Raw genomic sequence first — 24,184 nt, 5'->3', positions numbered from 1 at the left:
CGCCATGCTTATTAATTTAGTTAGTAAGCGAATGTTTACTACAATTTATGCCAGCCGATAATACTACTAACCTTACTTCGTACAGCTATCTAATGATTTGCTATCGCAATCGATGCTTCGCCTTTGGGCGAAACTGCGGCTTTTTAACTCAGCTACAGGAGATTAATAACTCAAGTTGCCTTGTTGCAAAGTCTAGTAATCTGACGTGTTCTTTGCCTTCCAGCACCCGATAGCCACACATTAGTATACGCAAATCAAATGTCCCTCAAAATTGTATTTTGGGATGAAAATTTTATTTTATTTGAGATCATACAAATCAATCGGGCGCACAGTGTCTGACGGTTAAAAAAACAAAATCGAAGCATTGTCCTTTTCTTACGCTTTCGACTTGATTTGCGTTCACGGGTTGTAAATTGTGTTCTATGGTGATGCGTAAAGGCAGTTCATTCGACTGCCTCGTGCGCTTTAGGGAACCGCCATCATTTGACAAAATCCCAGGTCACATCTTGCGCACCCGAATGCATGACTGAACGATGCAATTTATTGGCAGTGATATAGCCATTGTCATACTAGTCTACGACCCATCATCGTCACGACCACTGTTGTTTTCTTCGCAGCTGCTGGTGGCTCCGTACTCCAAGGACAGCTTTCTGCGAAGTTTCAAGTCGCTTGACTGCCCCCTTATTCTATGTCGAAAGTCAGAAAACATGGGGGTAGTCCTACATCCTCGATGACTCGCCGTTGCTGGCACGGTAACTAGAATGCCTTCTTCGTGGGACGTGAGCTAGCGATGGCTGCGGCAGGCACACGACATCGGTTGGAGGCGGGAACGGTGAGCCTACGGGAGGCCAGAGAACGCACACAGCCGTGTATCAGACTCCGGAAGCATTTGTATGTTACGCCGTGCAATAATGCTGCCAACAGGCAGCTGCTCTGCAGTAACCCACATCTAGCTTCTTAGTTTGAAACAGTTGCTCTACGCTCGCATTGTCACATGTCACCTGTGTTTTAGCTCAGGCGAATCACTGATTTCTTCCCGCAAATGCAAATGAAAAGAACAACTTGCACTGTTGTGTTATTAAGACTGGACACTCAATAGCAAATAGTCCTTCAAAGATCTAGGACCAATTCAGTTCTGGTAATATAATGAGTTCATAAAATGGGCTCGCTGTTATTACCAGGACGTATTACCACAGCCATATAAAAAATATATGATTTTGTTGATGTTGGTATTGTTTGCTGTTCTTTCTTTTTCTTAAAAAAAAAAAAACACGCACGAAAACCATTACGCGCCCCGTCGTGCTTCTTTTCTTTTTTTTTTTCCTCTATGGTGGAAGAAACCAACGAGTAGGAATCTTACTTAAAAGGAAACTTTAGCTCGGGGCCAACTGCGGTTTCCATATTCATGTACATGTAAAACGCAGAAATGTATTACGAAACAACATCCGGACCGATTTTAGTGAAATCGGTTGCATTTGAAAAGAGAAAGTAAATTATAGTAACTCTAGGAAGCAGAATAAGGATTTATGACCTCGAACTTTTTGAAAAAAATTGCCGACCATCGGAAAAATAGAAAAATAAATAGAAGCACAAAGTTTACAAATCCATAACTCTGCGCCAAAAATAAGTATCGCAGTTCTGTTAACTGCATCGGTTAGATCCATTAGAGCATCTAAAGCGGCAAAATTTGATGTACACGTTTACAACTTCCAAACGTTACAATGTTTACAAGGGCCTAGCGAAAGTTCTACTCACAAATTATTGGTATATGTAGGAGTGGTATAAATACATCAATTTTGACCGTCTTAAATGTTTCATTAGGTGGAGTTTAAAGAGTTATGGCGTCTTTCTTGTTACCAAATTAGATAATTGTAGACTAGGTACTTGAGGTTTTACAATTTTGCAACTTGCAAGATTTTTTTCTATAAATTTTTTTTTAAATTGAAAGTCGACTTCCAACAGTGACTTGATTTTACCTTCTTCTTTCGAATGCACCAAACTTCATTAAAATCGGTGCAGTGGTTGCCAAGGAAGAGGATTTCTCCTATTCCAGTATATTTAATTAGGAGGTCTTGAGCTGAAGCCTCCTCCTAAACTTGCTTTCAAAAAGGTTTTCTCTTTAAGCCCATTTAAAAGCTGTCTTCGTTTTTGCGAATCAGATTTTTTACAAGTTTCACCAATAGGTCCTTTCGTATTGTAATTTTGAACGATGACTACAACTGCTAGCGATCTAAGCTTTATAGGGTATGAAGTATTCCGTAGCATAATCTTGGAATCGTGCATCTATAAATGTGACTTGCACCGAGTGACGGCCGCCTAGATATCACGAAAGAAACACCGAAATGAGCAGTAACAAACTTGCCACAAAAAGGCAAGAATAATTACGCCAATGCCAGCGTATAGTTCTTATCTATATTGGTTGTGCTCACCATAGCAAGCAAATGAAGGACGGTTTATATGTGTTAAAAACTATTTATTGTGAACCACAAATACATCTCTCGGGGAGATGAACTATGCCTTTTTTTTTTCTTCTTCCGTGCGTCCCATGAAATGAACAGTGGTGTGAACATACAAATTGAAATAAATAAAGGAAAGATGCTATCGCGCTCAGTGAGATAGAGTCAGAGAGAAGGAAGCAAAAGACAAGAAAAGGCAGGGAGGATAGCTAGACTTTGCCAAGTTGCTACCCTACATGAGGGGAGAGGGGAGGGATCGGTGAAAGAGAGAGAGATGAGAAAAAATCAGATCAATCACGCGCACAGGCCAAAGCGCAGCGGGCCCTCAAGAAAGCATAACTTCGTTTATACACCAGTGCGCACGAGACATTTCAGCCAGAGCAATGCACATTCAACACTGACTACAAAACAAAAACAAAAAAATGTCGCAAACGATCACTCGACAGCACCGACAAGGACACTTGACAATGCCTGTGCGCATGCAGTGAAGAAAATGCTATTACTGCGCCCGCATGAGCATGCATTGAAAAGACAAGACGCGTATTATCATCATCATCATTTAGAAATGTCGTGGCTGAGCCTGCTGCTGTTATATTGATTCATCAACGGTGCGTACAGACAATCTTACGAAATCGCTAAGGTGTCGCGCTTCTGTAAGAAGTGAAGGCTCACGCGCGTCGCTCTGTTTCTGCCCTCTGTAGACTTATCTGATGCAACGGGTTACATCCGACACTCTCTTTCGCAGTACCTAAGCTGTACCTAAGGTTCCGCTTGAAAGATTACTTAAGAGCGGCCTCCCCCTAAAATGCCTTCAGCATTTAATCTGTTCCTGGAAGGGCTTAGAAAACCCACAAGTATAGTCCCACGTACTCGGCTTGGGTTTGTCAGCGACGCCGGCTCGCTGGACACAAGGTGATTCACCTTTGAGTTCGCGTGCTGTACAGTTTGCTAGGGGAAACACGCCTGAAGAAACCCATCGCCGCCACTAATATTGTATCGCAGAAGATGCCTAAATGTCGCACCCCACGCGTTACGTGAGACCAACGTGCGAACATTGAAGGTGTATTGAAGACGCGCTCAGTGTTCGATAAGTGCGTTTGCTGATAGTGTCCGAAAACGGGACGATGAGAGATACCGACGCCGGCTCACCAAGACGCACCCTTATTTCCCCGTACAGGTGTTACGGTTGCCGTTAAAGACATCATCGCGTGGCACTTTATTAACGCGAAAACGTTTCTTGGCTAGGTTGGCGGAAGCGCGCACCCAACTGGCGTCCGCCAAAGGCGCCCGCGAAAGCCGTGTACGGAAAGCACGTGACCTCTCCCACCGGAACTGACGCGGGCGTCAACGCCTGCCGCAGCACAGTTTGCGCGCGCTCCACTCCACCACAGCAACAACCTGCAGCCGCGGCCGCGTTTATTGGCTAGGTAGGCGGAAGCGGGCACCTCTCACATTTCCTCATCCTTTATAGCACAACTTGGCAACACCACTTTGCAGCAGCCCTCCGTAACAACAACCTAGCCAAAAGAAACGCTTTCGCGTTCTCATCTCATAAGAATATGCTTAGGGATCCTCTTCAACTTTTTCAGTTATAGTATACCAGTATTTGTTCAACGATCGGCTACAAGTCGATATTTTGTGGCCGGTGGCTACAGATTGAAGTTATAACAAACGCACCAAGTGTGGCGCCTCTCTGTTTGCCAGTGAGCGGGTTACTTGTCAAGGAGCTCTCTATGTGACACATTCTCAAGCTGCTCAAGATATTCGTCGCAAACTCATCGGTAATCTGCTTAGGTTGAAAGTAACTTATCGCTGTACAAATTGGTCTCAACAGTGTTCCAGAAACTACGTGGCGTGACACCAGTCAGGCATTTCCTATCCTGCAATGGAATGTATTTGGCGGTTGGCGGTGCCACTAGAAGCGTGTTTGTTTTAGTCTCCGTGCGTCATCGTTACGTCACGGAATTATGTTCCGAACGAGCGCCGAGCGATATGGTGTCTGCCGATCGCACGCGAAGCGTAATCGCTGCCATGTAAACGCGCCGTATGCCAGCCTGGTCGCGCGCAGTCATGCGTAAAGCTTTCTCGCATCAATTCCCACACCAACGCAGATACACGCCGCTTCGCTCAGGCTGTGACATTCTTCCGGAAAGTGTTTCCCATTAAGCGCTGCGACGCACTTTTAACGCTGACAACTGTTTGTTCGCTGCAACATGTGCGTATCTTTTATTGTTTACACGGTAGGTTTGCCGATCACTCAGCGTTTTAATCTTTAAGTTCCACCGCCTGCACCCTTTCCTTTTATTTCCTTCGGCTCAGTGCCGTAGTTTTCACTGGCAGAAACTGATACTTTACATGCCGTTGGCGCATTCCAGGGAACACTGACGTAACTCAACGCGCGAAGAACTCAAGGTCGCTTATCTGTGAACCATGTGACCTCTGCGACCAAGGCGTATCGCACTAGACGTACGCTTTGCTTGGGGCCTTGAAGACGAGAGATAGAGAGAGAGAGAGGGGGGGGATAGCGGTTGTTGCAGTGCTAACAATGTAATTACTCTTCAAACTGAAACATGTTTCGCCTAAAAAAATTAAATTATGGGGTTTTACGTGCCAAAACCAGTTCTGATTATGAGGCACGCCGTAGTGGGGGACTCCGGAAATTTGGACCACCTGGGGTTCTTTAACGTGCACCTAAATCTAAGTACACGGGTGTTTTCGCATTTCGCCCCCATGGAAATGCGGCCGCCTAGGTTGAAAGCACCACATAAATAAAGTGTACTAGCTAAATAGATGTTTCTCCAATGCTCCTGGGAAGGTAATTACATTGCTAGTATAGGTCTTAATGTTCTACGTCTTCATTGATTTTCAGTAATTCATAATAAATGTTTTTATCAGAAATTAACAAGGAAGATCGCCTGTAGGCATGTGCGAAGGGCGGGGGGGAGCAAGAATGCCACGACTCTCTAATTTCGCTACCAACTTTACCCACCGTATGTTTTCACGCACGGAACACAAAAACTTGGTTCTTATCGGAACTAATTCCTCCTCTCCAATTGCACTTCGGCTTGTCTTCGCGTCCTCGCTACACCGCAGTGCCCTGAGGCGCACTACTGGAGATCTGGTTTAGTTAATTCTTTATAACTGATCAACGGGCCACTATGTATAAAGGGCGTACAATCTACATGGCTCCATAGCCAGAGGTTGTTCATAAACGCGCAGTCTAGTCTATTTCGAGCATCCGCTTCCGTGCCTAGTCATAACGGTGGGTGCACGTAGGTGAAGGCCCAGACACGTCTGCACGTCGGCCTCATTACCTCTAAATATCCGGCAGTGTCAATGCTGGTAAAGGCGTTGGCCGTGCATTCTACACTATGACCTCTGGCAGTACTATTTCCGGTCGTCTGCCTACGAAACGCGTACAACAATAGCGTGGCCCTCCAAAACCATTGCGACCGGAATCGGTGGTTGACTGAAGGGCGCCACCGTCACAACACTGCGGCGTTAACAGCTTGTCTCTAAGCCCGTGTGCTTGCGTTGTAGTGCACGTTAAAGAACCCCAGGTGGTCGAAATTAATCCGGAGCCCTCCACTACGACGTGCCTCATAATCAGAACTGGTTTTGGCACGTAAAACCACAGAAAGAACAAGAAGAGAACAGCTTGTTTCTATAGTCCCCAATGAACAGAGCATAAACGGCTGTAGTTCTCTTTTTCATCAGAGCTACACGCTCCTATCTCTTCGTGCCAAATTTAAACCCTATCGAAGGTTGCTTATCTATATACATGTTGGGTTCGTTCAGGGGACAGAGGGTTGCTTACTGCTGTATTCTTTTCTTGGTTCCCCGAACAGCGCGGTATTATTGGTAAATGACGTTATTCTGCATTACGAAGGAGGCGTTGTTTGTCGGCAGATATATTTCAAATGATATTGGCAATGTAATACCACTTTTAAACTGTATCCAAGTCATTCTTTCTCTTGCTTTCAATTCATTGCTGTCACTCGTTTACAGCCTCAAACAATTTTGTCCCTCTTTGCGCGTGTTATCGGCATTTAAACTCTATCTAATACCCGTAAGTGAAATATGCAAATAGAAACAAGAATCAACCACTTTGTAAAAAGGCATGTCATAAAGTTGCAAAATCCTAAAATCTAGACAGCAACAGTATATCGTGATACCACCTAGGTGGATGAATGTATGTATATCAGTGCATTGTCAGCGTGGTAAAGGACAGAAAATCAATCCTAATTGCACAGTACAATGCACTTCGCTGTTCGCTTTCGTTTGCATCGGTGTACTTTACCTATACGGTGATCTTATTTTTTTAAATTCCAGCACATTAAAAAAAGAAAAAGCCAATAAAAGTCACTCAAGTGATGTCATTACAGATTGATTACTAGCCTAGGCTGGCATTTGCACGAAAAACAAATCAATTAATTAATTCATTCAACTATTTAAATTTATTAATTTCTTAATTACAAACTTTACAGCACATTTTAACATTGAAAAGTTGAAGGGAATCGTCCCAAAGGTATAGTTCCACGTTTCTACATTTCAGAATGGCCCTGCGAACCGAAATAAGTACCGTGAAATCATTCGTTCGATGTGCCTTATTACGCACGTAGCACTGTGAAACGCGGCTCCCCGGTACAAACTCTCTACGATGCATTAGGGCGGCGTAAAACTAAGCTTAGCTACACGGCGCGATAAAGCGGTCCGCCTCGTCCCTGCTGCTGAAGTGACCATGCATCTAATCGTTAGTTGCTCACAGCGCCAGTAGGAATGAAATCGCGGGATAAGGGAATCACGGCGGCAGCTTCAGTTAACTCCATAATTTTTACGTCACACAGGGGTTTGGCAGAAAGCCCCTTTTCACAGTGCCACGTACGTAAAGCGGTAAACCGAACGGATATTTTGACGCCAAGTATTTCGGGGTACGTAGCCATTATGAAATGTAGAAACACGAAACAAGAAGACTTTTACTATTCTCTTCAACTTTTCAATATAAACATGGGCCGCAAGGTTGGTAACTAGGAACTCAAATAATGCATGTACTTTAATTATTAAATGGATTGCTATGGTTTTTCTTGCAAATTATGTGCGTTCTGGGCAGATAATTCATCAGCAGTGACATAATTGGAGTAAATATTGTATAATTAAAAAATTGTGTTCGAAGTAAAAGAACGCACACACTGTATATGCAGTATATCAAACCACTACATCCATATACTCTGTTTTACAATGATGCAAACAAGACAGTGGTTCCTAGGACAATTAACGGAGACTTCAATTGTTCAACAGTTGTTGAACAAGGGATATCTCAAGCCAACGTGTCGACAAGAGGACTTGTCTTCCTCAGGGCAACAAGTTCTTTTTTTTTGACAGCGTTTATGTAGCTCCATCTTCTCCACCCACAGTGGGGACGTGATAATAAGCGGGTGAGTAGAGTAAGTCGAAATGCTCAAATAAGGGGTAGAGAGTTTAATTGTGTTAGCAAAGGGGATGAGCTAGGTGTAGAAGGTGTTGTGCTCTCAGCACTTCCAAGAAGTAGGGGTGCTAAGAACGGAAAGGAATATTCACGTGCAAGCAGACGTTGTCAATCAGGTAGTGTCAGTTTTCAAACAAACAAAAAAAAAAACACGAGAAAATTGGCTTGGGGCAGTTGAAAAACGATAAATAAATAATGAAAAACGGGTTAAAAAAATTCAGTTGTACCAAGAGGTGTCCAATCAAGTGTAACAAGTGCAAATGGGGAAATGAAAGCGCTGAGTATAAAAAAAAAAAAAGTTGTAGTTTCGCCCGAAACGCGATGCATTGATTGCGATAGCAAATTGGTGAACAGCTATACAAAGTAAGGATAGTAGTTCCATCGGTTGCATAAGCTTGCTAACATAGGCACACTAACTAAATTGACAAGCATGGTGTCACGCGCGCACAAGCAAACATGAACGCATCTGACTAGATCTGACCACGGAAACCGCCTGTCAAAACGATGCAGTGAATCAGCGCAGCAGCAGCAGCCACCGAATTGAGCTTCGTGCCGGCGCTCGCATCAACGTGATCTTAGCCGCGAAAACACATAGGGAGGGAGGACGCTGCCCCAAGCCGCAGATGGCTTTCAAGATACAGCAGCGCGGGCGGGCGCTCGCGGCGCAGAACCTCTGTCAATCAGAAGCTCGACTGCGCAATGGGGCATTTCCAATACGTCACATGTTTTTCCACCATATTATTGTGAAAAGTTAAAGAAAAGTTCTCGTATACCACATATGTTTTTTCCCTTGCACATGTGTGCGTTACTGCAGTGAGGTAGAATATACGCGGAAAACCTAGTAACGTTAGGCGACCCAGGTGAGAACGAAATGGTACAGGAAAAGTAATATGGAGTTTGTGAGAACAAAGAATGGAGCGGTCGAGTCGTGTATTGCAGTCACAAAATAGACATTGAACACGGTTCTTGTCGTACAACCATGTCAATGACCAAGAACACGCTTAGTGATGCCACATTGGAGAATTAGCAATCGAGACACAATGCGCACTGCGATCAGTTGCGATAGGTGATCACTGGCTGTGTACTACGCGGACAGGCCCTGCGTATTTTGATAAGGTGCCTCTTAAAGAATGTTGGTGCTTACTTCCTCTGTTTTGCGCGCTAATAAAAACCTTTAAATAAGGCTCTGTAAATAACTTTGTGTGAGTGCGTTTCGCGTATATATGTATGTATGCGTGTGTGCGTTTTCTTTTTCTTTATTGCTATTCTACCTGAAGTAGAATGCCAAGCCTTTCAGTATGGAAACCTCTGATGTTATCATTCAAACTTAATCTCTCTTTCTGATTGCCAAGCTGACTCATTATGGGGGGAAGCCTGTGGCTTCGCCCCCGTTGCCGAAGCCCAGAACTATCGGAAATACCGGCTCGCGCGTCGTACAAACTATTCTTTCCCATTTGAGTTTATATGTTTAACGGCCATTTTATCACTCATCCTTAGTCGGATATAATTATACGAGCTACCCATTTCCTTCGACTTAATATTGTCGCAAGGACGTGTGGATCCGGTCAGAAGCTTTCACTGGCGGCACTGGCTTTGCTTGTTTGGCGCTGCACGGCGGAGGCCTGCCCCCTTTAGGTAAGCCTGACGTGCGCGCTATAAGTGCGAGGAGTACTGACTAGCAGAAAACGCCGAGTCATAGCGCAGAGGCTCCACGGGACTGAAGGCTGCGTTCGGGAAGAGCTTCTCCGTGAGCGCCTGGATGTAGGTCACATTCTGGCCCAGGATCTTGGGATCGCGCTCAATGGGTGGGACAGCCACTTTGGCGCTTGTCTGTGACAGACTTCTCTGTTGGTTCTTCTTTTGAAGCTGTGGGTCAACCTGTGCGAGCGAAAGAGGAAAGAATTACGGACACAAAAAAAAAAAAAAACTACAATGTGACTAGTGAAGCTACTCCACCCACCCTTTCTGACAAACGCGCAGTATAACTTCCATCTTTCTGTCTATCTACCCGCCGCGGTAGCTTAGTGGCTATGACGCTGCGCAGCTAAGTTCGAAAAAAACAAAACAAACCGGATTCTATCATGGCAACGGCGGCCGCATTTCGATGGTGGCGAAATGCAGAAACGCTCGTGCACTTATATAGATTTAGGTGTAAGTTAAAAGAACCCCAGGAGACAAAAATAAATCCGGACAGGGTCGCAATGCAAATGCGTCCATGTACCGTGCTTTGAGTGCACGTTAATGAACCTCAGGTTGTGAAATCTAACCCGGAGCCCTTTACCACGGCGTCTTCCATAGCCTCTGTGTGCGACGTTAAATCCGATCCTTCAAGCAATACCACCACGTGTAAATTAAAGAACAGCGTTACTCTGAGACGCCATATTAGGCTTCTCATCTAGAACAGAACAAGCACTGTAAGTGATCGGGCTGAAGTCTCATACTTATAGTAAAACTTTTTTCTCTTTTATTTCGCTGACACGGCAAGAGTGCCACGGTCTGCCACCTATAAGCAAAAAGCCCGCGGTGGGTTACTGCTGATATTTAAGCGATAAAAAGCACCACACTCACATATTCTTCTCCCAGCTTGAACCTGAACGGCCTTCTGCATCGTTCTGGAAGGTACGGGAATAGGATGTCCACGATGGGGCAAATCAACTTGGGATTCATTTTCTTCGGATCGTTTGCAGCTACAGAAAAGAAAGGAGAGTAGCGATGTCAAAATTGGATGGTTCAGTTCTTGCGCTTCTCAGCACATGGTCACGCCGAATGATCAATTGGTCTTGCAATCACACTGCGTAGAAACTCGAGGGGCGAAGTTATTCACCAAGAACAAGTTTCAAGTCAAAATCTTTAGGACACGTGATGCAAGTGTTACCCTTCCTAATCTGATATTAAAGGGCCACTGACATCAAATCTCAGCCTTTCTTTTACAGCGAAGCTGTTAAGGGCTCACTCTTCGATGGTCACGTCCGGCAATAGAAAAAAACTCATTCGCCGTATGCTGTATGTGCGAGTGAAAACGCGCGAGGGCGAGGGATGCGTGCTTTCACGGGGAGCGAACGCACGGCGGAGAGCAAACGTGACTTCCCAGTGGAAGGGGAGCGGTGGGCGAGGAGGGCATCGAGGCACCCTAGACTGTGCGTGTGTGTTCCCGCTCTCCCACTGCGGCGCATGCGCGCAGCCCTGTCGGCCTCTGCCGCCTGTGCCGCTGACTCTCTCTAGGCTCTCGCCCGCCTCTCCCCTAACAGTGTCGACAACAGCGTTTAACCGTTCCGTCACGTAGCCAGCGTTTTGACAGCGGTTGTGTGCGCTCACACAAAGAACGCGCACAACTCGACGGTGGCGGCGTTTTATCCGCGTTCGCACTAAACGCGCGCGGCGTTGGTTACGTGTTTATGAAGAACGTATCAACCTTTGCCGTATACCCTATGGCGGTGTACCGTAGCGACCATAAGGCCATGGTGCCTGTGGTCACTAAATAAATGAAAACCACCGGATTATATATATTTCTCCATCCTTTAATAGTTCAAATAACCCATAAATTGCACCATCACATCTTAATAGTCATAATTGGAAATACATAATTCCCACCATAGCACAGCTTCGCAGGTCTTCCATCTCCACCCCAGTGGAAGGGATGACAGTTTTTTTTTTTTAGCTAGGAATTATAGCAACGTGATTCCTTTCGTAATCACTAAGCTTTATGTTATATTAGTAAGCACTGTTGATTATTTTGTTTATTCTAAACTTTCTTGTCCTTAGCTGCGTCGATTTCAGTTTCCTGATGACAGACGTGCAGCGCGATGGCTAATTAGACCTGCATAAGCGCTGACAGTTGATTTTCTTTAATATCAAAGAGTTGTCTGAAGGCATGTTAGAAACAAAGCATCACAGTTGAACGAGCAAGTTTTTTTTTTTTTACGTGAAAAGTTTGAAAGAAATTGGTGCAACGACCGAGGCAGTTGTTCAAGGCGCAGTTTTAGTGAATGCGTCGATTTCATGCCATATTGCTTACTGGTTGGAAGATTGTAGAAATACTAAGAAAACTGTACCTTTTACGTTTCCGAAAATTTCCTTACAAGCTTGAAATAAAATCTGAGCCGGAATCAGGAAACTTTGGTGTATGCATGTGACATTGGAGAGCAACTTTGTTTGTGTTTCCTGGGTTGTTCCACTGATCGCGCAGCAATTATCCATGTAACAATACTGCGATTTGCGAAATTCGCGAACATCCGCGAACCTAGCTTGTTATGTACAGTTGGGGCCAAAATTTTACGGTGCGTGAGTTCTGCAAAAACGTTCAATTCCGTAACAGTTCTAATTTCAATAGCAAACTTGGCAACTTCGCTCCGTAAATACCAGACTTGATCAACGCAAACATGTTCAGCGTACCATGGTCGTTCACCGCGCTGGTGTTGAGGTTATCCAGGAAAGCCAAAGGGATGATTACAAAATAATAGTTAAGCTGTCCTGCTATGCCGGCAAACGAAAATATAATGAGATGACAACCATTCTAGCCTGCCACAACAAACAACAAGACATAGCGCATCATTATTCATGGGTCTTTATCCTGATAAGTAAAAAGATGACAACGTGAGCATAGTCATGCGACCAACCATGACAGCGAAGATGTTAACCGTGAGGGTCATTCGTGACAACCAAAACACTGATAACGAGGTTATCGTCAATAAGGTGGTCACTGGGCGACGACCATGTCAGAGATTCGTGATGGCCGAGAAGATCATAATGACAAGGTAGCCACACCAGCGTGTCATGGGAAGACGAGACAAAAGCTGCATGGACCAAGATAATGACGCCAACTCGCGCTTATTTTCCGAACTTATGAACCAACTCGCTTATGCTTATATGTGTGCGAGCTTGCCAAGATAGGTGAAGATATGGTAACAAGGCTATATGGTAGCAAGTGTCAAGGCCAAGTGACTGACAGTACGTACTGAGCGAAACTCTTGCAAATCATGTGCCAGGAAGCAGGACAATGCCTTAGAGGAAAAATAAATCACACAGCTCCCAACTAAAACCAGCCGTTTTCAGCATTTATGACTTGACTACGCTATTTTATTGATGCCCTCAATTCAGCTCAGCCACGTAGGTAAAATCAACTGTCGGAGCAACTGAAATGTAACAAATTTATGAGGCCCAACACCAACATGACACCAAACAACGACAGGCAAGCGGACTGGACGATCGCTGGCCCAAACAGTCGGCTTCCTGGTCCTTATTTTCTCTCGTTTCGCCTTGTTATAAACCATAGACGCAGTGTTTATTGCGCTGTTCCTGGCTGCTTGTTTATTTTCAAGCTTTACACATTCGGGCAGCGATATAAAGTTAAAATGCAAATGTGTCTTCTTACTTGCATAAAAGCTGGCAGGAATGCCGACCGCGAAGCTTATGAGGAACGCCACCATCGTTTGCCACAGGTAAGACACCGAGTAGATGTCGTCACCGACGTCTCTGGAATTGATAATGAAGAGACACAGAATGTTCAGGGAATAATCAATTTCATGAACCGTTAGACCAATTAGGTAGGTTAAAGATACAGCGAGAAGCATCTGGGCGTGCGCCAGCTTGGGGAAGTCCGGGCTGCCAACAATATTTGAAGTGACAGTTCATGCGATGGGACTGCTAAACACATCGTCATTCATTTGGCAGCACCTTTCTGCCAAGGGACAGAGATAATTTAACACAATCCGAGTTTCTCAACAGTGGATCAGTTTAAACCTAGTCTCTCCCCTTTCAGGTTATATGTAGTTACGATGAGCAGCGCTTACTCGTTGGAGATCATTGGGTGCACGTATGGCTCGGAGCTGTTGGTGGTGTTTCGGTACAGTGCGGGGCAGCCGTCCACTGATAGCGGCGGCGACGGGTATGTGGCCGGATTAATCAGGCTTCCGATGCTGATCCACAGGGCGATGCCCAAGGACGTCAGCAGGCCCAGCATGGCGCCCTGCGTACGGTAAGCAAAACTTCACAAACCACAAACTACACCAGTACACCTTTAGAGAAGTGGACCTGCCTAATAAAAAAAAAAAGAGGCTCGCTGCGTTGAAACAGAAGTGAAGAAGTTTTGTAAATTTGAGCTCCTATAGCATGCTTGTGCTCCAGCAAAGCTTTATACCTACAACTAATATGGACGCTCTTTATAATTAACGAAAAATAAATTGTTCAGATATCTGGAATATTTTCAGCGCGAATGAAAAATCGCGCGTTTAGTGCCTCTTTGACAATTAGTCAAATTCCTTGAAAACCTGATACACGAATTCTATGCGTAATATAAAGGGTAACTATTCTGATTCGTATGCCTTGAAGAATAGAACGACACATGCACAATATGTCACATTTAACTGTTCGCATTTGTTCGCATGAAGAGGCGCTATGCTATATGCGTGAAACTAAAGTGGCAGAACTCTGACGCATCTGCTTATTTAACCTCGAACATTTTAGCGTGTTGGTACATTTTGAAATTTATTTGGAGGAGAGCTAACCGACGGGACAATTGGAAAGATAGCACAAGGGCGCAGACTAACAACCAATATTTAATTGAAGGAACGTATGTACTAAAAGGCGATGCGCAAATAGTTAAAATCCATGCACCGTGACGCCAAATGATCAATGCCTCGAGCAACCCTATAGCGCACAGCCATGTCACTTGATCAGGCGATCAAACTGTTGACATTGTAATGAAGCAGAGGCGCCCCTGGGTAAGTGCCGACTGAAGAGGAAGACGAAGGACCCGTGCCGTGATCGCGAGAGAACCCCGTGCTACAAACAGCCCTTGCAGTGCCTACGCTGTACCTAGCGTTTCTTACAACGTTATCGAGGACAATAAACCTCGTCGCATTTGGTGGAGGTTGCTGAGATCCTTCGCCTCGTCCTGGAGCTCCGCACTCGAACCCTGCCAACACCAACACGATCGTCCTGCACTATGCCTGATCCAGCCACTTCGTCGCCTGTACCACCGGCTGCCACCGTCGTCTGCGCCGGCGTCCCTCTTCATCGCGATCCACCCGTATTCAGTGGGACCGCCGTACACGACGTGGAAGCCTGGATCTCATCGTACGAACGTGTAAGTGCCCATAACAAATGGGACGACCAGGCTAAGCTGACCTATGTGTCCTTCTACCTCGCCGACGTAGCCAAACTGTGGTTCTTCAACCACGAATCAGACTTTTCAAGCTGGTCAGCATTTAAGACCCTTTTTGCCGAAGTGTTTGATCGCCCCGCTGTGCGTAAGCTACGCGCTGAACAGCGTCTGCGCCAGCGCGCACAGCAGCCTGGAGAGACATTCACCAGCTACATCGAGGATGTTCTCGATTTGTGCAAGCGGGTAAATCCCACCATGTCAGAGGATGACAAGATTAAACATATCCTCAAGGGCATAGAGTACGGCGCATTCCAGATGCTGCTGGCAAAAAGCCCAACGAGCGTATCCGTCCTTACTAACCTATGTCAGAGCTTTGACGTAGGTTACAACGTTCCATCGCTCGCCAAAACATTCAGCTCGCCGATTCCGTTTCGAGCATTGCGGTTTCTGCCTACCTTCTGCCCAACTCGACCCTATCGCAACATATAAAAGATTTTATTCGTGAAGAGGTGGCCAGGCAGCTATCGCTGCTGCCTCACAGCGACTCACCTTCGGCAGCTTTGACTCCAACGCTACAGCAAGCCATCCGCAATCAGATATCGGAAGCGCTTCCTGCAGCTCCTACAACCTCCCCACCCAATCCTATGAGTGTGCCGCTGCCATGTGCCAACTTTCCCACTCACCCTACGTCGCTGCCGCTCAGTTACGCAGCCGTGGTTGCACGGCCTCCTCCGCCGCCAGCTTCCTTTTCATCGCCCATGCATCCGGCTTCATTTCCAGTTGCCCGACCGTCACCGCAGTTTTTTTGTCCAAGCTCGACGTGGCGCACTGAAGACAACCGGCCTATCTGCTTCGCCTGCGGCATTGCTGGCCATGTGGCGCGCTTCTGTCGCCGCCGCGCCCCAACAACGCCTACCACCTTTGAAACGACCACCTACGCACCACAATACGTCGCCGCGTCTCCATTTTCACCGAGACGTCTTGAAACTGATCGCCGATCAGAAGCTCGTCGTTCCCCTTCCCCTCGTCGGCGTTCGATTTCGCCCCTGCGTCGTCGAGCTCCCACTGAAGCGGGAAACTGACTGGTGCAGTTCCTGAGGCAAGAACTGCTAATACGTCGACGTTCTCAAGACCTCCATCTTCGCCGCAAAATGTTATTACCGTTTTTGTAGAGGGAGCACCCGCAGTTGCGCTAGTCGATACCGGAGCCGCCGTTTCCGTCATTCGCGAGAACCTTCGTCGCAAACGCCGAAAAGTGACTACAGCTCCCTCTGGCCTGGTACTCGCCACTGCCAGCATTCACCCTTCAGCTGTATGCACGGCCCGTGTTGTCATCAACGAAGTTCTGTACATAATCGAGTGTTTCGTGCTACCATCGTGCTCTCACGACCTCATCCTTGGTTGGGATTTTCTGTCACGTCATCATGCTGTCATTGACTGTTCGCGTGCAGAAGTTTCGCTTTTACCACTATGTGAATCACCGCTGACCGGCTCTCCTCACGTTGCCGATAAATTCATTGTTGCTGCCGACACAACCATACCCCCTGAGTCGTCGATGGCTGTTGTCCTGTCGTCTGCTGCCGACTCTGACGCCACTGTAGTGTTCACGCCGTCCGATGTGTTTGCTTAGCGCAAGGGCATCGTTCTTCCATTTGCCGTGCTCACTATAACATCTGGGTCAACTGTTATACTGGTCACCAACTACTACCAGTACCCGATCAGCCTACTGCGTGGAGAGACCCTAGGATACTTGCAGGCGGTCGACTACGTTGACGATCTCGATATTCCTACCGACTTCCACCGTTGTTACGTTGACGCCATCGCTTCTGTCTCAGACTCGTCGTCTTCAGTGTGTTTTGACAACGCCATCGACCCTGCTCTTTCCCCATCTCATCGCCGCCGACTTCTCGCTCTCCTTCACAAGTTTCTTTCTTCTTTCGACTGCCATCAGACGTCATTGGGCCGTGCCACCGGTGTTTCTCACACCATCGACACCGGTTCCCACTCCCCCTTGCGACAGCGCCCGTATCGTGTATCGACCAAAGAGCGACGAGTCATCACAGAGCAAGTGGACGACATGCTCAAACGTGAAGTCATCCGTCCTTCTCAAAGTCCTTGGTCTTCACCTGTCGTGTTGGTAAGAAAAAAAAGATGGCTCCATTCGTTTTTGTGTCGACTACAGACGCCTAAACAAGATAACAAGAAAAGACGTTTATCCACTGCCTCGAATCGATGACGCTCTCGACTGCTTGCAAGGCGCAGAATATTTCACTTCCTTGGATCTGCGCTCAGGGTACTGGCAAGTTCCAATGGCCGAACCTGACCGTCCGAAAACCGCTTTCGTTACACCCGATGGCCTCTACGAGTTTAACGTCATGCCCTTCGGGTTGTGCAACACGCCTGCTACTTTTGAGCGTATGATCGATACCATCCTTCGCGGCCACAAATGGAAGACATGTCTATGTTACCTCGACGACATCGTCGTCTTCTCAACCGATTTTCCGACACACCTCGCTCACCTGCATGACATTCTGACCTGTCTCGCCTCTGCCGGCCTACAGCTCAACCTCAAAAAGTGCCGTTTTGCTGCAAGCAAGTTAACCATCTTGGGTCACGTAGTCTCAAAGGACGGCGTCCTCCCGGACCCAGACAAGCTCCGCGCCGTTGCCGACTTCCCTACGCCTACGTCTATCAAAACCCTCAGAAGTTTTATTGGCTTATGTTCGTATTTTCGTCGCTTCGTACGCAACTTCGCATCCATCATGGCGCCCTTGACAAGTTTACTTTCCGACAGTAACGGCATAGCAGCGTGGTCACCTGAATGTGATGCGGCATTTCAGCAGTTGCGCCACTTGTTGACCTCACCACCAATTCTTCGCCATTACGACCCTGCTGCTCCTACGGAAGTTCACACTGACGCCAGCGGAGTTGGCCTTGGTGCGGTCTTAGCGCAACGAAAGCTGGCTATGATGAATACGTCGTCGCTTATGCTAGCCGTACTCTAAAGAAAGTGGAATTGAATTACTCAGTGGCAGAAAAGGAGTGCCTCGCGATCATCTGGGCACTAAGCAAGTTTCGTCCATACCTTTACGGCCGTTCTTTCGCCGTAGTTACAGACCACCATGCCCTTTGTTGGCTTTCTTCCTTGAAAGACCCGTCGGGACGCTTAGGACGTTGGGCGCTTCGCTTGCAAGAGTACGACATCCGCGTCATGTACCGCTCCGGTCGCAAGCACTCCGACGCTGATGCGCTCTCCCGCTCCCCACTGACGCCTGACTTGGCGTCTTTGTCAGACTCCGCGTCCACCCTGTCACCATTGACCATCACCGACATGCACACAGAGCAGCGCAAGGACCCAACACTTACAATGTTACTTGACTACCTTGCCGCTCCATCTGATGTCCCTTCGACACGAGCACTGCGTCGCCAAGCAACCCACTTTTCCGTGCGAGACAACATTCTATATCGCCGCAACTATATGCCGGACGGTCGGAAATGGCTCCTTGCTATACCTCGTCATATGCGCTCTGACATCTGCGCATCTTTTCACGCTGATCCCCTAAGCGCTCATGCCGGCGTTCTCAAAACTTACACAAGGTTGCGTCAGCGCTATTATTGGCGAGGCATGTACAACTTTGTGCAAAAGTACATTCAGGCTTGTACTACTTGCCAACAGGGCAAGACACCTACACACCGTTTCACAGGACCGTTGCAGCCGCTACCATGCCCGGCTCGTCCGTTCGACCGCGTCGGCATCGACCTCTACGGCCCGCTGCCATGCAGCGGGTGTGGAAATCGGTGGATTATTGTCGGCGTCGATCATCTTAGTCGCTACGCTGAGACTGCAGCTCTGCCGGCAGCGACCGCCCGTGAAGTTGGGTTTTTCATCCTTCGCAATATTGTTCTTCGCCACGGTGCTCCCCGAGAACTACTGAGTGATAGGGGCCGTGTCTTCTTGTCGGAGGGTGTCGAAGCCCTCCTCACGGAGTGCAGGATCATTCACCGAAAATCGACCGCATACCATCCCCAAACCAACGGCCTGACCGAACGGTTCAATCGCACACTTGGCGACATGTTGCGGATGTATATTTCATCCGACCACTCCAACTGGGACACCGTACTCCCCTTTGTCACGTTCGCATACAAAACCGCGACGCAAGCGACTACCGGCTTTTCCCCGTTTTTCCTTGTGTATGGCCGAGAACCTTCTTGCCCTTTGGACACCATACTGCCGTACCAACCTGATGCCGCAGATGACACTCCACTTTCCGAAGTCGCCAAGTATGCTGAAGATTGCCGTCAGCTGGCACGTTCCCTCACTAGCGAGACTCAAGAACGTCAAAAGACACGACATGACCATACTCATCAACCACCACCCAGCTTTGCTCCCGGTTCGCTTGTTTGGCTTTGGATACCAGCCCACATTCCTGGCCTCTCTTCCAAACTCCTGGCGCGTTATCACGGCCCGTACCGTATCATCAATGCCACTTCACCGGTCAACTACATCGTTGAGCCGTTCACAGTGTCACCAGACCTGCGCCGTCGTGGGCGAGAGACAGTACATGTCAACTGCCTGAAACCGTATTACGACCCACTCATCTTCTCTGCGCCCTGAGTCGCCAGGGTGGCTATGCTTCGCTCCCGGGGCATTGTAATGAAGCAGAGGCGCCCCTGGGTAAGTGCCGACTGAAGAGGAAGACGAAGGACCGTGCCGTGATCGCGAGAGAACCCCGTGCTACAAACAGCCCTTGCAGTGCCTACCTGTACCTAGCGTTTCTTACAACGTTATCGAGGACAATAAACCTCGTCGCAACATAATTGAGCTCTTTGTCGATTAAACTTAGTGATGGCACGCTTACGCAAGAGGTGGCACGCTTCCTATGTATCGCGCACTCTTCTAAGAACTATTTCGCGCGCTCTTTGGTCTCTGTGTCACCTCTGGCGTCGGCACTGATTAAATTCCGGCGTATATATAGCGCCGCACGGTGCTACATGTATGGTATAGGCTGCTACCACGTCCTGTGCCGACAGACATAGCATGTTCTCGGAGGCGTTCGTTGAGGCACCGTCCCGTCTGTCCTACGTAGTTTCGGCCGCAGGGCAGCGGGATTTCGTTCACAACACCAACCGCACAGGCGACGAACTGCTGCGCGTTCTTCTTTCCGCAAATTTTGTGTCTCGGCTTCGTCCGGTTGACTTTCCTGCATAACGCGCCTAGCTTGTTCCGTGCGGGAGAAAACAACGCGAACTCCAGCTCTTCCAGCAATTTTGTGAAGCCAATGGCTCACCCTGTGTACACACGCGCGCGGCTTATCCCGGTGGCCCTCGCCCGGTTTGCAGTCCTCGGCCCTGAGGCATCGTGTGCGCGAAGCTTCATTAAAGGATTGTCAGAGATGCCCGCCAGGTCTTGCGATAGCAACTTCAAGTTTCTCTTGCATATGGTGTCGCTGGCGTATACGTGCATAGTGCTCTTGCTCGTCAATCGTCACTTCAAATGCACGTTGGCCAACTTGCTCTAGTAAGGCCGCAGATACTACGCGTCTTGGTGAGGCCTCTCTGTAACGACGCGGCGTTGTGGTGCAGTGTAGCATGCGTTGAACGAACGACGGCTGTGTCTTCAATGTTTTGATTCATAACTCTCCGCCTTTTCCCATCCTTCCTTATAGTTTTTTGCTCGATTAGACATATGACACGCAACTGGCTCCAAACAAGCTAACATTAACCAGTGCAACCATTAAGTTTAACTTGCTATTGGGAGTAGAGAGAGAGAGAAATTATGCATAGAAAGGCAGGGAGATTAATCGGAAGTAAAATACTGCGTGACATGCCTATCTCGGAGACACTTATGACACACTAGCTATAGTGCAAACAATAAGTATAACTTTCAATCGCAAATTATAATAATAATAAGGCTATCTTTTTATCTAAACTGGCTACACAAGTGTAGGCAGTGTGGAAAGTCCCCATTTCTTTTAATCTGCAAGGAAAAAGTGTAGTTTCGCCCAAATACACGAAGCCACTTTTTTATAACAGAAGTGTCGCATGGAAAATACTTTCTGCACCGCAGTTTCTATGGGTGTAGGTTACAGACGACATACCAAGAGGCGGGCGTTGTAAACGCGTGGCGCCATTTTGTTTGGTACTGTTGTCGGCATACATTATGGTGACGACAGTGAATGTTTGCTGCGGGGACGGCAGCTAAGTGCTGGCACGACCATTTGTCACAGAGGAAGGTGAGCTTGTCTTCCATGAAGCGAAAATGATCTTGCTCACGCATGGGGCATATACGGACAAGCTGTTTCAGATTCCGCGCTGTTTTCATAGCGATGTTGTTGTCGTGCGCTGCGAATTCGCGATGTATATAGAAATGTTGCTGAAAGGAAACAGTGGCGTTTAGTGTGGAGCACCGTGGTGCAGAGCATATATGCAGATAGCGGGTGCGCAGTGCGAAGTCAGCCGTTTTCCGTCTGCTAATTCAGAATAGAACGCGCAGCCTGCTCTGATTGGCTAAAATCCAGCCAACCAAGCGCATCACAAAACGCCATAGCCCCTTCCCTGCACTACACTCGTCTGCATGAGCCTACATTAAGTGTACGTAAAAAAATATAGCCCTAATGGCGCCGTAATCGTACCTTTGTTGAGACATGCGGGATGAACATCCCCATGGAGAAGAGGCCGAGCAGTGGCCCTCCAAGTCCGCTGTTGATCGCTGACTGTGCCTACAGGGTGATAGTTCCACGTTGTTGCACGTACTCACAGATACCCTATTTAGGGTACGGATATACGCACGTTACGAGTGGAAATTTATGTGACCAGCATACACAAAATACCTTGAAATCATATGCTCCTTGTAGGTTAGCATTATACCTTCTGACATCGCAGGCCCAATGCACAAGAAAAAAACCTAACAGCACAGACTACGCCACCCCAGACTAATATTCTAGGGACAGACCTTCTACTGGTATAAAAAGTACACTGGGTGCTGCACTTGTAACGTAGCCATCTAGCTAACAACTAACCGCACCGATCTTGAATACATGCAGTGGTATGCACCTCTTTCTGAGATGCTGAAGTATTACATTCAATATTCACGAACTATACCCAAAGGGGTAATGGTATCTCATATCATGATTAATTTTTTTCTTTTCTTTTTTTCTTTGAAAGAAATACCGGTGCTCAATGTTGGAGCTCAGTGTTGAGTGGCCAGCCACGCATTGTTAAACTTTTTTTTTTCACGAGCACCGTTAGTGTCAGTTTCACGAAACATGGACCCAGTTGGGCGTCGGAAGTGTTCACATTATGATATCCCCTGCCGCAGATACCATATTTATCATGGTCGATGTGTTCTATATCAGAAGATGATACAAGGGGATTATGCTAACCCCATGGTCTCCTTTCCAAGCGCTGACAGGGATCAACCCTGCTATGCTTCATTTGTGTGACGAGAACCGATTCATTTAGCCGGACAATACCGATAGCCATGAACTGACGTGACTATACGAGATGCTAGGGCAGCTTGTTCAAGACCTGTTTAACGCCGACCACAAGCACCTCATCCTTAATTAAACCAAAGCCAGTATACGAGAAATCCTGTTATGAAATATCTGGCCATTACTTCTTGCCGTCGAAACCTGTGCTTCGTTCTTTAACTACTTGCGCTACTCGATGGACGGAAAATGCAATAAATAATGTAAGGTTGTCTCTCTCCTAAAGGCTGATTGCATGTTACTTTTGGGCTTGATCAATGTCAATATATTAGATTATCTGCGAGAACATGGAAGCGTACAATACCGCCAGAACGTCTCCCAACTGCTGGGCCACCGCAACCAATGCAATAGATAGTATCCCGAAGAACACACCTGCGAAAAGAAGACGTTACTCAAACGTTGAGCCTTCCTCACAAACATTCTACAACATCATGGTTGGCGAGACAAACTTCAAAACGAAGGGTCGCTTCGAACACGCGCCATATAACCAGAAATATTGATATTCTGCTTTCCTATCTGAGTAAACCGTCTAGTATAAATTCTGTCACGTAGCAATGAAAGTTGCGACAGTCTAGTTGCTGTTTGCTGTTGCGATCGTCCTGTCTTGTCTTTCTTCTTGTGTCCTCGTTCTTAGCATTTTCAGTCAAATATGTACTCGTAAAGGAACAAAGCTTAATTTCATTGGCTTAAGGAACCCCAATTAATTATTGAGCTTTAAATTATACAACCTTGCAAGACTTTTTTTTAGTTGCCATGTGTTGACCTAGGTTTATAAAATGCTACAGAACGTTGTTCACTGTGTATCAGTGAAAATAATGATACAACATTACCAAACTTCCTGCAATCACCACGTTCCTTTCCTTTGAAAACACCGCTAGTAAGAACAAATTATGCGCTGTTTTTGTTTACTTGCACAACCACTAAGTAGTTGAATGAACTGCACCCTACACATAAACTCAACAAAGCCGCTCTACAATTTCAAACAAAAAGCTTCGTCCGGAACTTACGTTGTTCTTGTGGTTTGACAGCGGATAGCGAAAAAAGATGATCGAAACTTTCGGTGCCCAGTCACAGCAATATCTTACAACATCATCGTTCTCAAACCCACCAAATACACTTGAAGCATGTTTGGCAGCTCTCTGGCTGTCTTAAACGTGCATTCTATTCGCTGTTAGTCTTGCGACAAGCTATGAAGCCGCCTCCGCCCAATTTTACGTAGATTTGTTCTATCTGCAAGCGGTCTAATACGGCCTATTTATAACGTAACTTCAGGATACTGCGACCGTGATCAGCATTTCGCATACGACGTTGACTTCGCTGCATCGTGAGACATTAGGTCATCTGAAACCATGCGCGCATTTGGTGTCCTGATGGTGGAATCGACTTCTCGAAAATCGAAACGGTCCAAGTTGAATCCCGTGGTTCTGGTAATTTCGTTTGCTTTTATTTCGTTTAACGACGGTCATTGTTGCTATTTTTAACGTTCTTGCTCCTGTAAGTACATAAATGGTTCTAACATAAAGCAACGCTCGTGAGCGTTCAGTGATGGCGGAGTTTTTTTTTTTTTCTGAATATGGTAACGTGGGCTCAATTTCTGACCTCGGCAATCATATTCCGATAGAACTGTGGAATGCAAAAGTAGCTGTGTACTCAT

General features: G+C 46.9%; 1 protein-coding gene across 1 annotated transcript in view; it reads right to left on the bottom strand.

The window, feature by feature from the left end:
- Positions 1-291: 291 nt before the first annotated feature.
- Positions 292-24,184, bottom strand: part of LOC119442201 (sodium-coupled monocarboxylate transporter 1) — a 51,486-nt gene continuing 27,593 nt past the window's right edge. Inside the window, exons 10-16 of the mRNA XM_037706980.2 lie at positions 22,835-22,902; positions 21,676-21,762; positions 13,731-13,906; positions 13,313-13,413; positions 10,510-10,628; positions 9,618-9,819; positions 292-838 (exon numbers count right to left, since the gene is read on the bottom strand). Of these exons, the coding sequence (XP_037562908.1) occupies positions 720-838; positions 9,618-9,819; positions 10,510-10,628; positions 13,313-13,413; positions 13,731-13,906; positions 21,676-21,762; positions 22,835-22,902 (872 nt within the window). The 3' untranslated portion in view covers positions 292-719. The remainder of the gene's footprint in view (positions 839-9,617; positions 9,820-10,509; positions 10,629-13,312; positions 13,414-13,730; positions 13,907-21,675; positions 21,763-22,834; positions 22,903-24,184) is intronic.

Source organism: Dermacentor silvarum, chromosome 2 (assembly GCF_013339745.2).
Source record: "Dermacentor silvarum isolate Dsil-2018 chromosome 2, BIME_Dsil_1.4, whole genome shotgun sequence".
Taxonomy (NCBI): Eukaryota; Metazoa; Arthropoda; class Arachnida; order Ixodida; family Ixodidae; genus Dermacentor; species Dermacentor silvarum.
Note: the sequence above shows the minus strand (reverse complement) of the source record. Positions and strands in the feature narration are given on the sequence as shown.